Raw genomic sequence first — 15,701 nt, 5'->3', positions numbered from 1 at the left:
AAATAAAAATTCGCAAAGAAAAAAAAAAACTTTCTTTTATTTCAATTTGATGTTTACTTTTTAAGCATCCCCTCACATTCATTGCTATTGCCATGGGTTACTACGTTTAGTACCCCTTTGATGTTGTGCCATATCGTTGTTGTTGTTGTTGTTGGGTGTGTGTGTGTGTGTGTGCGTACGTTGTGTGCCTTCTGGCTGAATTGCTTTGATTAATGAACTCGAATTGTCAAAAGTGCCAATGGAAGTCAATTAAAAGTAATTAAATGCCACATGAATTGATTTTCAATTATTTGCTCGCCGATCATCGCCGTCATCTTTGGAAAAACATTCATAAATGTTTGTCCCTTTGTTGGTTGTTGGTGAAGGGGGGGTGAAAGCGATATGATTTGAGTACAACACATTTTTTTATTTCTTTATTTTCTTAATAAAAGATTCTGTGTCAAAAGATTTTATGCAACCGGCACAGTTTTGTTTTTTATAAGCTGCTTTAAAAACAAATATGTAAATAAAATTTGAAACTATTTGGTTGCCCAAAAAGTAATTGCGGATTTTTTAAAAGAAAGTAAATGCATTTTTAATAAATCTTTGAATGAACTTTAATCAAATATACTTTTTTTACACTTTTTTTCTAAAGCAAGCTAAAAGTAAAAGCTGATAACTGACAGAAGAAAGAATGCAATTACAGAGTCACAAGCTGTGAAAAAATTTGTCAACGCCGACTATATGAAAAATCCGCAATTACTTTTTGGGCAACCCAATATTTGAAATAAACAGTTTTTGTATTTGTTGGACACACAGTTTAAATGCTGATATAGTAAAGAAATTTATTCTAAATATTTTATTATACCCACCACCATAGGATGGGGTTTACTAATTGCGTCATTGAAATTTTGCACAGATACTTAATATTGATGTAGGTCGTCGGGAATTGCAAAAGGGCCATATCAGTTCAAATTTGGATAAAGCTCCCATATAAACCGATCTCCCGCTTTGACTTCTTGAGCCCATTGAAGCCACAATTTTGCCCGATTTGGCTGAAATTTTGCACATAGTGTTCTGTTATGGCTCCCAACAATGGGGTCAAGTACGGTCCAAATCGGTCTATAACCAGATATAGCTCCCATATAAAACGGGCATTTTATCGCCACTCCTATGGATGACCACCATAAATAACCTATTACGGATGCTGACTGAGGAGGGATTTGAGCCCGCCTGTTGCCCAGACGATGTTATAATACTTCTAAGAGGTAAGAATCCGAACGAGCTATGCAGAAGAGCCGAGAGGGTCTTGCATAAGGCATATGACTGGGCTAGACCCAGAGTTTTCAATGTCAACCCAGAGAAGACTGAAATATGCCCGTTCACGAGGAAGACGAAGGTGGGCCAATTTAACGCACCACGTTTCTCCTTCTTTCTTCAACCATGTGTGACAGCGAAACGGTCGGTAGGACGGCGAAAATTGCATTGGGGGATCGAGATCGTGAGAAGATGAGGCTGTTACTGAAAGGAAGTTAGAAGGAGGTCAGTATAGCTGTTGGTATCACGACGCGACATATAGGACTACCAGTTCACTTATGTAAAATCGGCAAGTGTTGGCATGTGTAGGGCATGCGGGAAAGATGATGAGACGTTGGAGCATTTCCTTTGTCATTGCCCGGTTTTCGCGTTTAACAGATACCGGCACTTAGGTGGGGACAATATACCAGACATGAACCAACATAGGGGAGTAGCTTGGAAAACAGTTAAGGACTTCGTAACTTAGATTTTCTTTTTCGATGTTATATATTTTTTTTATTTTGAGCGCACAACAAGCCTATTACTGTCCATATTGGCATGGGGCTGATTAATATTTTTTTAATATCTGCACCCTCCTTTCAACCTAACCTAACCAATTGGTTTTATTTTATTTTTTTACTTCATTTTATTTATGTTTTGATTTATTTTATTTATTTTATTTATTTTTTATATAATTTTACTTTTTTTAATTTTTTATTTTATTTTTTTTTTAAGTCTGTTTCATATATTTCTCGAGGTCTCGCGCCTTTTACCGACTTTTTTCAGAGATTATTGTTTGAAATCTGTTAAAAAGAGACGCTCTTTTGTGACATTTTTCTACTTTGCGAGTTATTTTTATTTTATTTTTTTACTTTTATATGATTTCTTGTGTTTTTCATTATTTTTTATTTTTCCCAAAATTTTCTAATTCTATTCGAATTTATTTCTACTTTGTTTTTTCTTTTATTTTGTGGTCTATCTCTCCTTTTATTAAAAACTAACCTCATTCATTATATTGATGACACAAATAGGTCAATAGTTCGATTACCTTTAATTTAATGGCACTCTCTCACACACACACACATACACTCACTCACATTGTTAATTTTTTGGCTACAGCTTTAAGAGCTGACTAAGGCAATAACTAAACAAAAATCCAATTCAACACCTGATGCTTGTTCAGCGTAGTCTGACGACAACGACGACAACAACAACAACAACGTGAAATCAATCAACAAAGGAACGTGTTTACCTTTAGGCGTGTTGTGTTGTGCTCTGCTGCTCTCGCTGCAAAAAAAAAAAACAAATCGTTAATTTTTTCCGTCCAATGCTCTCCCCTCCCCCATCTAAATTTAGAATATCTTGTCAATTTCATTAATATTTATAGAGTGTTACCACGACTACTCGTCATTATTTTGCTTTGACTTTTTTCAGTTTTTTTATGGTTTTTGTTTAAAGCCATGAAAGGCAAGCAAGCATTTAATAAATTATGGCAACAAAAGCAGGTGAAATAATTTTAGACATTTAACGATTTTCACTTTTGCTTTTAAAGTTTATAATTGAGATTTATTACAGGCTTTTGAGGAACAAATAAAAATTTTTGTAATTAAAAAATTATTTAAAATATTGCTAATAATTTTTTAAACAATTTGAAGTGCAAGGCAAAAACAAAATCGATTAAAATATGGCTAATAATTTTTTAAACAATTTCAAGTGCAATGCAAAAACAAAATTGATTAATCTGGCAGACTGTAGTCAATGTTGTTGTGTTTTCCCTCCCTCCCCCACTTCAAAGGAGAATCACGGTCTTATTAAAGTTGTATTTATGCGGCACTAAGTGGTAGTGGTAATTAAGTTCATTTTTTTACCGTTATTATAGTACCATTTAGCAAAGGGTACTGTCATTATCTTGCAGAGAGAGAGAGAGAATTGTTTATCTGACCAGAGTATAGTAAGTAGTTTTTTGCAAGGTTGGTGCTGTCACTGTCTTGCAGAGAAACAGAGAGAGAGGGAAAGAGAGAGAGAGAGTTGTTTATCTGGCCATAGAATAGTAAGTAGTTTGCATGATTGGTTACCTTTTAGAAGATCGTCCAGCATATTTTCGCCCTTAATTATGAACGAGGTGATAAAAGTGACAATTCTAGTTCATAGATAACAAGATATTTGAGCAAAGTTGTAATGATGGAACGATTGCTTCAGCTTTTGTCAAGTTAAAACCAAGGTAAATTAGATACATGGTATCCAAATCTCTCTAGGACATTTTTTACAATCCCTCTAAATTTCGATTGAAATATTTGAATTTTCTAAAACTTAGGCATTTCTAATGGCATTTTTTACCTCTTTCCATTTTCTGTCTACCCAGCTACCTAATAAACACAACCCTAATTAAGGTTGCCAATGAACATGAGTTTGTTGTTGGTTTTGTTCTTCTTCAAGTTTTGTGTCTTAGTTTTTACCTAGGCATTACATTTTTATTGTTTTGGCCATAGGCGATATGAATGAATCGTTATTTTTTTTCATTATCATTTGCTTGATTTTAGGCTTTGGCTAGGCATAACATTTTTCATTTTTCGGCTATAGGCCAAAAGATTTGTTGGAACCACAAAATTATGATAAGATAACTACAGCTCTAACTATTATGACTAAATCCCTGAATGAGTAGGTAATGTGAAGTAAAGTTTTTAAACCAAATGTGATATCAACTATCATTTATCATTTCAACGATAAAGCAAAAAAAAAAAAATAGATTATTTGATATGGTAGTCAGGTTGTTAGGCCTTTTTTTGTGGTTAGTTGAAAAAGATAACCCGTTTCTAAATTTTAGAATATAAAATTGCAAAACTAGAAAATAGTCATAGCAAAAAAAAATTTCAAGAATGAAATAACATATAAATAAAATAATAATTTAGTAATTATAAAAAAAAGCAAAATATATTTCTTTCTAAATACAAAAATAAAATTAAGATTAAAATCCTATGGCATTCTTAAGAGCATATCATTATAAAAAATTTAAAAATCTAAGATCGATCTTTGGATATCCACCATCTCGGATATATTCATAAACCTCTTTTTTCCAAAATATGGTGAACATGCACCATTTAAGAACCAACTCGGCCAAATTTCAAATTTCTCTCCAAAGAGGTGTAGCACTGCAGAACGCCGTTCGGACTCGGCTATAAAAAGGAGACCCCTATCATTGAGCTTAAACTTAAATCGGACTGCACTCATTGATATGTGAGAAGTAGGCCCCTGTTCCTTAGTGGAATGTTCATGGGCAAAATTTGCAATTTTGCATTTATAACTTTAGTGAATACATTTTTAACTATTTTTTCCTACTATTTGCCTTTATTTGAAAATTTTCGTCATCTCTAAAAAATTTTATTTTTTTTTTATTTTTGAAACCACATGACAAAAAATTCGACGTGACTTTAATATTAATTTTCCCTCGTTCTTCAAACTTCTGAAAAATAAAATCAAAAAATTAGAGCAGTGACAGTAACAAGAACAACAAACCTCAGGTATTTTTAAGGTGTCTTCCCCTTGAGCTTGGGTTGTAGACATGCCCTTGTTGTTATTGTTGTCGTTGGGACATGTTTTGTCATTCCTATGTCTGACATAAAATCCCAAGGCAAAGCTTAACTAGAAATACATCAAAAACAATAAGCAGAAATAACTTAAGCTACAGACTGAGAGAGTATTATTCATACTTTAAAGAGGGGAAGTATAATAAGTTGAGTTTGAACATGAAATTAGAACAAAATCTTTGGAAATCCTTAGTTCAACAAGGTTTTCTTCTTCCATTTTGATAAAGGCTTTGCTTAGATAAAATTACTTTACTGTATAAAATTCTCTCTCATTGGTTTAGCCTCCCCTGCTTGTGTTTGAATGTCTCAAGAGTCTTTGACAAGTCACGACCACAGCCATTCTCTCGTTTGATTCTCGCAACATGTACGCAACATCTACATGTATGAGTGTATGTATGAGTTTCAAGTTAAGTGTCATCCGTTGGTTTTGTTGTTTTCTGTTCTGTTCTGTTTTGTTTTTTTAAGGGGTAAAATATGGATGATTTAAGACATTAACATTCCGTGGCTAGCTGGTCTGTCCACATTTTGTGCTGCATGCATAGAACATGGAACCCTAGAAAGAAAACATCATCATTGGTTAAGGCGGGCTCTAGCTACTTGCCGCGTGAATTTTCTAAACAGACTTCTTTGTTTTTAACATTTACAATTTAATTCGCCTTTTTTTGTATTGTGGTTATTTTTTTTTAATGCTCCACAGCCAAATGCAGTCAGTGGGAAATAAAACAGAGGAAGCTATTTTTTCTTGTCTCTATTAAACTTAATAAAAGAAAAACCTAGAGAGAAAGGGGAATGGGGGCAGAGATGGATGTAAAGAAAACAAGTGGTTGCACAGCAAGCAGCAACAACCTTCCCAGGATGCACCATAAGGAGATACAACAATGGCATACGGACGGACTGACTGACTGTGTGACTATGACCAAGTAAAGTAATAACAGTGAGCGTTCGTCATCCTCATCATCATCTATCTTGTAACCACTTCACATGCTTGGTGGTGATGGTGCATGCATGCATTTTAAATGCCCATCTGTAACTATGCCTCCATCCCCAAGTACCAACAACCATACTCAAAAGTGCAAAGTGAAGAGCCACGCTTACATGATATATGTTTGTATATACACTTGTACAAGGCTACTCTTTGGTGTTTCACCATTACCCCACCCCGGCTACCAGCCAAGAAACTCCTTTACATGAAAGGGGAGTTTAAATCAACAAACATCAGAGAAACAAGAACAGACCCCAAAAACAACTGGCGTTTGTTGTTTTAGGTTGTGGTTTTTTTGTTGTTGTTATTGATTTTGTTTTTACTACTGCCGTTACTGGTGTTGCTTGTTATTTGCCATGTTAGTCATTCTCTCACTCACTTAGTCAGTCAGTCTGACTGTTTGTTTTTGCTGCTGTTGCTGCTACCAAGGGGAGTGAGTGAACGTATGATCAGCCCACCATATGTTAAAGAGTTGTATGCGTTTGTGTCTCAATGTTTGTAGTTGCTCTTGTTTATTTATATCTCTCTCATTTGATTTTGTTGTTGAGGAAGATGACATCCACAATTACATTCATATAGGCTTTATTGTTGTTGTTGTAAACATTGTAAGTTATTGCTTCCTTATACACAAAATAGAACAAAAAAAAATTAACACAAATTGTGCCACACTACGCAAACATTAACAAAAAAATAAAACAAGTGAGGAAAGGCAAAAGTCGGACGGTGCCGACTATATAATACCCTACATCTACCCTGTAGGGGGAAATTGGGAGCTGTATTTAATTCTGAACCTAAGTTAATGGAATTCGTTGGAGGTTTTCAGATGGATTATAAAATATTCATATCAAATTTCGAGCAAATGTGTTCAAAATTGTAATAACTATGGCTGTATATGTGCAAATAGGGCGTTATAAATGTATATGGAAGCTATATCTAAATCTGAACCAATTTCTATGAAATTCATCAGTAGTATCGAGAGTCAGAAGAAAATTCTTCCTGACAAACTTGGAGAGAAATGGTTGACAAACGACCATATTATTGTAATATTATTCAAAATCGGACGAACATATATATGAGGGATATATCTAAAATCGATTTCCAGGGGCTAAAGAAGTTAAATCGGGAGATCAGTTTATATGGGAGCTATGACAGGTTCTTGACCGATTTGGACCGTACTTGGCAGAGTTGTTGCAAATCATGCAAAATTTCGGCATGAAATCAAATCGGGAGATCGGTTTAATTGGATTTATATCGGAGCTATATAAGGTTATAGAACCATTTGAACCGTAAATAAAAAAATTAAATAATTTATTATAATTAAAAAAAAGAAAAAAATATATAAATAAATCAAAATAAGGTAAAAGACCAAAATCAAATCAATCACAATATAGTAAAAAAAATTAAAAGAAAAATAAAAAATATACATGTAAAAAAAATGTTAATTAAAAAAAATTAAATAAAATGAAAAAATTGCTATAAAATAACTTTAAATAATAAAACATATCAAAAGTGGGGAAAATAAATGTATACCTTAACAAAATAAATAAATATAATTTAATTAAAATAAGCAAAATAAAAAAAAATAAAAATTGAAAACTAATTTCTGTTGTTTTACCTAACCTGTTTATCTCTTCATAATTTTTTTCCATTTGGAGATTTAACCTCAGCAGATTTTATTTACTCAAAAATTTTGTTAAAGTATAACAAACTCATAAACCATGCTCTAGTTGCTTCTAAATAGCCATATAGTAAATGTGTTCATGACCATGCAAACACCATACAAGATTATAATAATAAAAAGTAAAAGAAACCAGCCAAAAACGAACCCAACATCGACCTACAAAAAAAAAAAAAAAAACCGACGAGAGCGATAAGTGGCCGGCCATAACTTAAATGAAAATCTTCACTTACAGTACAAAAAGAATAAGCACATGTTATAACTAAAATAATAAAGCATAAACCGGCACATATTAGTGTTAAAAAAATTTAAAACAAAAAAAAAATCTAGACAAATTCTTAGAAATTCAAGATAACAACTCTACTACATTTCATAGAAAAATTGTTTTATATGAATAATGTCTTTATCTTCCTCTCCTTTTGTGATTCGCTAGAATTTGAATGAATTTCCAAAATGACAAAATGTTTATAACACCTTTAAGCACCACCATCACCACAAAGGTGTCATAAAGTTTGTATGAAATATTTACCAACTTCCCCCCAAAGAATAAAACTAAAAAGTGCCATAAAAAGTACAACAAAAAACCTAAAACCAAAGCATAACACATGCATAATTTATTTCTGCGCATCAAAACCCACCTCAGCGTGTTAACCTCCCAAAGTTCCTCCCAAACCTCACCACACAAAAGCAAACCACCACTACCGACACAAGCCCCCACAATTGTCACCTCGCCTGCTTCTGCTAACGCAACACCACGACATCGTACCAATTCAGCACCGGATATGGAATTGCAGCGAACACGTTCTCTCAAATCGATACGGGTGCGAAAGATCTCCAAGGGTTCTTTGAAATCCTTAAGGCGAGGCACTGTATGTGTGACTGTGAGCACACATGCATCGTCCGTGTTCTACGATACAGAGGTAATCATAAAAATGCTATAAATGGAAGAAAAACAAATAAAATGAAAAAAAAAGTTTAAAATAAGAGAAATATGGGTATTAAAAAAATTTAAATATTCCTTAGATATTTTTAAAAATCACGTCCTAGGAAACCAGTTAGACGCTATTAAAAAGCAAAAACGCCCCTGTTCCTTAGTGGAATGTTCATGAGCAAAATTTGCATTTGCATTTACAAAGCAAAAAAGCTCTTTCTGCTTTACTTTAAAAATGGGATTTTGTTTTTCTATTTGTAATAGAAATAGAGAACCTTACGGTCTGTAGAAGGACAACATTATTAAAATTTGAAAAAAAAAAAAATAAATTAACATTTTTGAAATGTATGGATGTTAAATAAAAATTAAATCTACTATAGATTTTTTTGTTATATATTTACAACAGAAATCTGAAATGAAAATGTTCTTACTAAAATAATTTCAAATTTCTATAAAACTTTTTTCACTTAAAAAATTATCTAAACAAAATTTCTAAATAAATATATGAATTAAAAGATTAGAAAAAACAAATTAAAAAAAAAAAAAAATATTAAAATTAACAAAAAAAAAAAAATAAAAAAATTAACAAAAAAAAAAAAATAAAAAAATTAACAAAAAAGAAAATAATAAAAAATAATTAAAGACAATAAAAAAAATTAAAAATAGAAAAAATATAAACTAAAATTAAAAAAAAAAAAATTAAAAAAAAAATTTAAGTAAATATAAAAATTAAAAGATTAGAGAAAACAATTAAAAATATAAATAAATAAAAAATTAATAAAAAAATAAAAAAAAATTTAAAAAAAATTATAAAAAATTTAAAAAAATATTTAATAAAAAAATTTAAAAAAAAAAAATTAAATAAAAAAGTAATTAAAATAAATTTAAAAAACTAAAAATTAAAAAACAATAAAGAAATTAAAAAATAAAGAAATAAAAAAAAATTAAAAAAAAACTTAAAATTAAACAAAAAAAAATTAAATTCAATTAATTACAAATTTAAACATAAATAAAAATAAAAAAGTAAAAATTAAAAAAAAGTAATTTGAAAGAAAATTAAAAAAAAAAAAATAAATAAAAAAATAATAAAAATTGAACAAAAAAAATTAAAATTCAATTAATTATAAATTTAAAAATAAATAAAAATAAAAAAAGTAAAAAAAATTAAAAAAATTAAAAACAAGTACAAATTAAAAAAAAAATTAAATAAAAAAATAATTAAAATAAATTTAAAAAACTAAAAATTAGAAAACAATAAAGAAATTAAAAAATAAAGAAATAAAAAAAAAAATAAAAAAAAAATAAATAAATAAATTAAAAAAAAACTTAAAATTAAAATAAAAATTAAACAAAAAAAAATTAAATTCAATTAATTATAAATTTAAACATAAATAAAAATAAAAATAAAAAATTAAAAATTAAAAAAAAAGTAATTTGAAAGAAAATTAAAAAAAAAATAAATAAAAAAATTAAAAAAATAATAAAAATTAAACAAAAAAAATTAAAATTCAATTAATTATAAATTTAAAAATAAATAAAAATAAAAAAAGTAAAAAAAAAAATTAAAAACAAGTACAAATTAAAAAAAAAAAAATTAATAAAAAAATTAAAAAAAAAACTTTAAATAAAAAAATTAATAATTAAAAAAAAAAATTAAAAAAAAATCAAAAAAAAATTAAAAAATTTAAAAAAAAAATTAAACGTTAAAAAAATTAAAAAAAAAACTTTAAATAAAAAAATATTTAAAATTAAACAAAAAAAAAATAAAATTAAATATAAATTTAAAAATAAATAAAAAAATAAAGAAGTAAAAAAAATTTAAACAAGTAAAAAGGTGTTAGGGCGCCCTTGTAGCCGAGTTGGTAGCGTGCTTGGATTACTAGTGCAGGGGTTGTGGGTTCGATTCCCGCCCGAAGCCTTGGTCTGTCGCTACTGTGGTATCACAATGGACTTAAAATTGTCTAAGTGAGTCTATAAAGGACTGCCACTCTTACCTAATCTAACCTAAAAAGGTGTTAAGTTCGGCTGGGTCGAACTTTGTATACCCACCACCTCGTGTCTATATGTGAACCACCTTTCGTCATAATCCGGTAAATAATTTATGCCCCCATAGCAGCTTTATCGAAATATGTTCCGATTTTGACCAAATTCGATACGAATATTGAGAGGTCTACTAAGTACAAGTCATTGTTCAATTTTGTAGAATCAAATATTGGTCTTTTTGGTAGCCATATCCAAATAAAGACCGATCTGAAATATATATACGACACGGATGTCGAAAAGCCTAACATAAGTCACTGCGTCAAATTTCAGCAAAATTGGATTATAAATGTGCCTTTTAGGGGGCCAAGACTTTAAATCGTGAGATCGGTCTATATGGTGGCTATATCAAAATCTGAACCGATCTGAGACAAATTGAAGAAAAGTTTTGAAGGGCCTAACACAACTTACTGTCCCAAATGTCGGCGAAATCGGACAATAAAAAAGCCTTTATTGGGCCCAAAACCGAGAGAACGATCTATATGGCAGCTGTATCTAAATCTGGACCGATGTAGGTGAATTTGAAGAAAGATGTCGAGTGGCCTAACACAACTCACTGTCCCAAATTTCAGCAAAATCGGATAATAAATGTGTCTTTTATGGGCCTAAGACCCTAAATCGGCGGATAGGTCTATAAGGCTATATATTTAAATCTGGACCAATCTAGACCAAATTGCAGAAGTATGTCGAAGGGCCTAACACAACTCGCTGTACCAAATTTCGTCGAAATCGGACAATAAATGCGCCTTTTATGGGCGCAAGACCTTAAATCGGCGTATCGGTCTATATGGCAGCTATATCCAAATCTGGATCGATCTGAGACAAATTGAAGAAGAATATCGGAGGGCCTAACACAACTCACTGTCCCAAATTTCAACAAAATCGGACAATAAATGTGGCTTTTATGGGCGTAAGACCATAAATCGGCGGATAGGTCTATATGGCAGCTATATTCAAATCTGAACCAATCTAGCCCAAATTGCAGAAGTATGTCGAAGATCATAACACAACTCACCGTCCCAAATTTCAGCAAAATCGGATAATAAATGTGGCTTTTATGGGCCTAAGACCCTAAATCGGCGGATAGGTCTGTATGTCAGCTATATTCAAATCTGGACCGATCTGGGCCAAATTGGAGAAAGCTGTAGAAGGGCCTAAAACAACTCACTGTACCAAATTTCGGCGAAATCGGACAATAAATGCGGCTTTTATCGGCCTAAGACCCCAAATCGGCGGATCGGTCTATATGACAACTATATCCAAATCTGGACCGATCTAGGTCAAATTGCAGAAGTATGTCGAAGGGCCTACCACAACTCACTGTCCCAAATTTCAGCAAAATCGGATGATAAATGTGGCTTTTATGGGCCCAAAACATTAAATCGGAAGATCGGTCTATATGACAGCTATATTCAAATCTGAACCGATCTACGCCAAATTGCAGAAGTGTGTCGAAGGGCCTAACACAACTCACTGTTCCAAATTTTAACAAAATCGGATGATAAATGCGCCTTTTATGGGCCTAAGACCGTAAATCGGCGGATAGGTCTATAAGGCTATATATGTAAATCTGGACCGATCTAGACCAAATTGCAGAAGTATGTCGAAGGGCCTAACACAACTCGCTGTACCAAATTTCGGCGAAACCGGACAATAAATGCGCCTTTTATGGGCGTAAGACCTTAAATCGGCGGATCGATCTATATGGCAGCTATATCCAAATCTGGACCGATCTGGACCAAATTGAAGAAGGATGTCGAAGGGCCTAACACAACTAACTGTCCCAAATTTCAGCCAAATCGGATAATAAATGTGGTCTTTATGGGCCTAAGACCGGATGGGTCTATATGGGGGCTATATCAAGATATAGTCCGATATAGCCCATCTTCGAATTTAACCTGTTTATGAACAAAAAAAGAATCTGTTCAAAGTTTCAGCTCAATATATCTATTTTTGGAGACTGTAGCGTGATTTCAACAGACAGACGGACCAACATGGCTATATCGTCTTAGGTTTTTACGCTGATCACTTTATAGAGACGGAAATGGATATTTCGATATGTTGCAAACGGAATGACAAAATGAATATAACCCCATCTTTCGGTGGTGGGTATAAAAACATTGTTGGATAAATTGAATTCGAATAAGGGAAGTCAGTTTACTTTACTTGCGCTTGTGAATCAAGTCGTCTTAAAGAGCCCTGTTCAAATTCAGATGTGTGCTTTGCAACCTACTCAGTTTGGTTGGTATGCAAAGAACCGAGGCCCAACTGACAAATTTCAAATGCTTCTGAGCAATATCACACATTTTGCCTTACTTTTGAAAGTTTTTGCTGTGCTATTCTTTCAATAGAAAGCATTGAACGAAATGGTCTATAGCCGGACAATATACTGCAATAAAATCTAAATAAGTTTTTAAAAAAATTTTTAATACATTTTTTAAAATTTTTTTTTAATAAATTTTTAAATATTTTTTTTTAATAAATTTTTAAATATTTTTTTTAATAAATTTTTAAATATTTTTTTCGGTGTTTAGTTCTATATTTTTTTTTAATTTGTAAACATTTTTTTTTTAATTTTTAATAATTTTTTTTTTATGTATGAAATATTTTCCCCAAAGTTTTTACATTTTCTTCTCATATTTTTAATCTTTCTCATATTTTACCATGATTAAATTGACATAAAGTCCAACATGTCTTATGATATGAGACGATAATAAAATGTTAATGTTATATACATACTAATAAACAAAATGGCTTATGTCCCCCTACAAATAATCGCATACATAATTCATAATTTCTATCTAAAGTCCCATGATTTTATGACCTTTAGGAAACAAAAAATGCTCTTGTGTTTATTTCAATGCAGCTGATTCATGGAAACAACAGCACAGTAGGTCATTTAATAAGTAATTCCCAAACAATTGTAAAGAATTTAAAAAATGATTATTTTAAGAAAATTCCAAATTTTTAATCAGAATTTTGTTTGTTTAAAACCATTTAATTCATTGCATTGCCTGAAAATATTTAACTTAACCAAATAAAAATGTCAAAAATGTCTGCTGTTACTAGACCATAACGTATGAATTTGAAGGACTTGAAATACCCAGCAATTTGTATGTCCTCAGCGAATAATCCCCTACATTATTCATTGCTTTAATCTTAAGAGGCCTTTGCTTCTTTGGATTTACGTCATCTAGCGGTTTTTTTTTTCTTTCCAAAAACAAACAACAACAGCACAGGCATGCGTTACGTCTAGCAGATCAAAGAGTTGTGTCCGCTTTGGTTTTGAAACAAAAAAAAAAATGGAAAATGCTGTTAATAATCGCTTACAAATTTATATTATGACCAAAATTTACATGGCTAAAAAGTCATAAATATTGGCGGTATTATCGCAAAGCAGAAAGCAAATAAGAAATACATTTGGAAGGTCTGATTAGAGTGAGATGGATAAAATGTTTGTTTTTTTCTGTTGTTATGTGCCGAAAAGCTTCGGCCTTTGTTATTGTTGTTAATTTTCTAAGAATTTCAAAATAGCTGTTCGATGCTTTATTTTCTTTAGTTAAGTTAAGTCTCATTTATTTCCGTACTTTTTTTGTTCTTATGGACTAAGGAGCAATTTTTTTAAGGACTCCCATGCGTATGATTATTTTTATTAGATTTGTTTTATACCCACCACCGAAAGATGGCGGTATATTCATTTTGTCATTTCGTTTGCAACACATCGAAATATCCATTTCCGATCCTATGAAGTATATATATTCTTGATCAGTGTAAAAATCTAAGACAATCTAGCCATTTTGGTCCGTCTGTCTGTTGAAATTTGTGTGTTTATTTTTTTGCCTTATCTTTCCATTTAAGAATAAAAAAGAGATTTCTAATATGAAAAAATAAAATTTTTTCACTTGCTTTTTTAACTATTTTTCTAAATTTATTTGCTTTTTATCATCAACGTCATTACATTCCCAACAAACTGTAAATTCTTGATACCGCTGCAATAAAAATTAGTTTGGGTTTTTTTTTTTGAGATAGGCACAGCAAGTAATCATCAACATTGGTGGCATAATTATGGTCATCAGTTAACATCAACGTGCTGCCAGCACAACAACAACAACAAAAAACCATTTCTTCACATACACACCTCTTCTAACATCCATCATCTGTTTGGTAACCATTAACAGAGTGCGTGCTTTTGGTAAATGCTCTCTAAATGTGTGTCACCACCTCAGCATGTTGGATAATTGCAATCAGCTACCGTATGCGCATTATATGTCCACTCTTTCATCCTATGTACCACACACTGACCCGTCTTGCGAACTAAAATCTCTTTTCCTCTTTTCTCTTTCTTTCCCCACCCCCCCCCCCCCCCCCCCACCCATATGGTTTTTTTTTGTAGCTAGCCAAACGGTCAGTCATCCGTCATAAATGTAACAGGGGCAATTATTAACGCACACATACACACTCTATGCACTCTCATTCGTTTGTAATGTAAACACACCAGGTGCCTAGAGCAAAATAAACAACCCAACAAACAAACTTGCCATAGTTTTTTCAACATCATCACTTCACCATTGAGATAAATGGGCGTATGAAGGTGTGTGTGTGTTAGTGTGTTTGCTATTTGTTGCATTCGCCCCACAAATGCTATAGAACAGGTAGCCAGCCACCTCTATTTGAGAAGAGGGAGAGAGAGTTGCCATTTGTTGTAAGCGATTCTAATAAATTGTGATCGATTGCGTAAATATTTGAAAATATTTTAAATTTTTGTTACATTATTAACATTCCAGACATAATTGAGAAGGAAGGAAATGCTCATGATATACTGGAATTTGGGAAGAAATTTCATACAAAATCCTAAATTGTTTTCCATACCACGCTCCAAATTTGCTTCATGTCTTTGTGTCCCCACCGACGTACCGGTGTCTGTTAGCCGCGAAAGCCGGGCAATTACATAGGAAATGCTCCAACGTCTCATCTTCTTCCCCACATACCCTATACATGACTTGCCACACCGATGAAGTTTTGACAATATTTTCTATAACAAAATGAATTTGGACAAAAAGAATTTATGTAAAATTGAAAAATAAATTTCGTAAAAATTTTGTGTGACAATAAAATTCCAACAAATGCTGTTGAATGAAAATTGCTCAACAAATTTCGTATAAGAGACATTTTTTTTAAATACAATTTCGAAAAATGTTTGCAAACCAAATA

General features: G+C 31.6%; 1 protein-coding gene across 12 annotated transcripts in view; it reads left to right on the top strand.

The window, feature by feature from the left end:
• The window catches only part of LOC106090181 (serine/threonine-protein kinase N), a 193,695-nt gene that overhangs the window by 100,124 nt on the left and 77,870 nt on the right, over window positions 1-15,701 (top strand). For 7 of the 12 annotated variants that reach the window (XM_059368502.1, XM_013256280.2, XM_059368501.1 and 4 more), the window contains exon 2: window positions 7,953-8,439. The exons of the other annotated variants lie outside the window; for them this stretch is intronic. In XM_059368502.1, the coding sequence (XP_059224485.1) occupies window positions 8,125-8,439 (315 nt within the window). In that variant the 5' untranslated portion in view covers window positions 7,953-8,124. The remainder of the gene's footprint in view (window positions 1-7,952; window positions 8,440-15,701) is intronic. 12 annotated transcript variants of the gene reach the window in all.

This window comes from Stomoxys calcitrans, chromosome 5 (genome assembly GCF_963082655.1).
Source record: "Stomoxys calcitrans chromosome 5, idStoCalc2.1, whole genome shotgun sequence".
Classification (NCBI taxonomy): Eukaryota; Metazoa; Arthropoda; class Insecta; order Diptera; family Muscidae; genus Stomoxys; species Stomoxys calcitrans.
The sequence above is the reverse complement of the archived record's forward strand: the minus strand, read 5'-3'. Positions and strand labels throughout refer to the sequence as shown.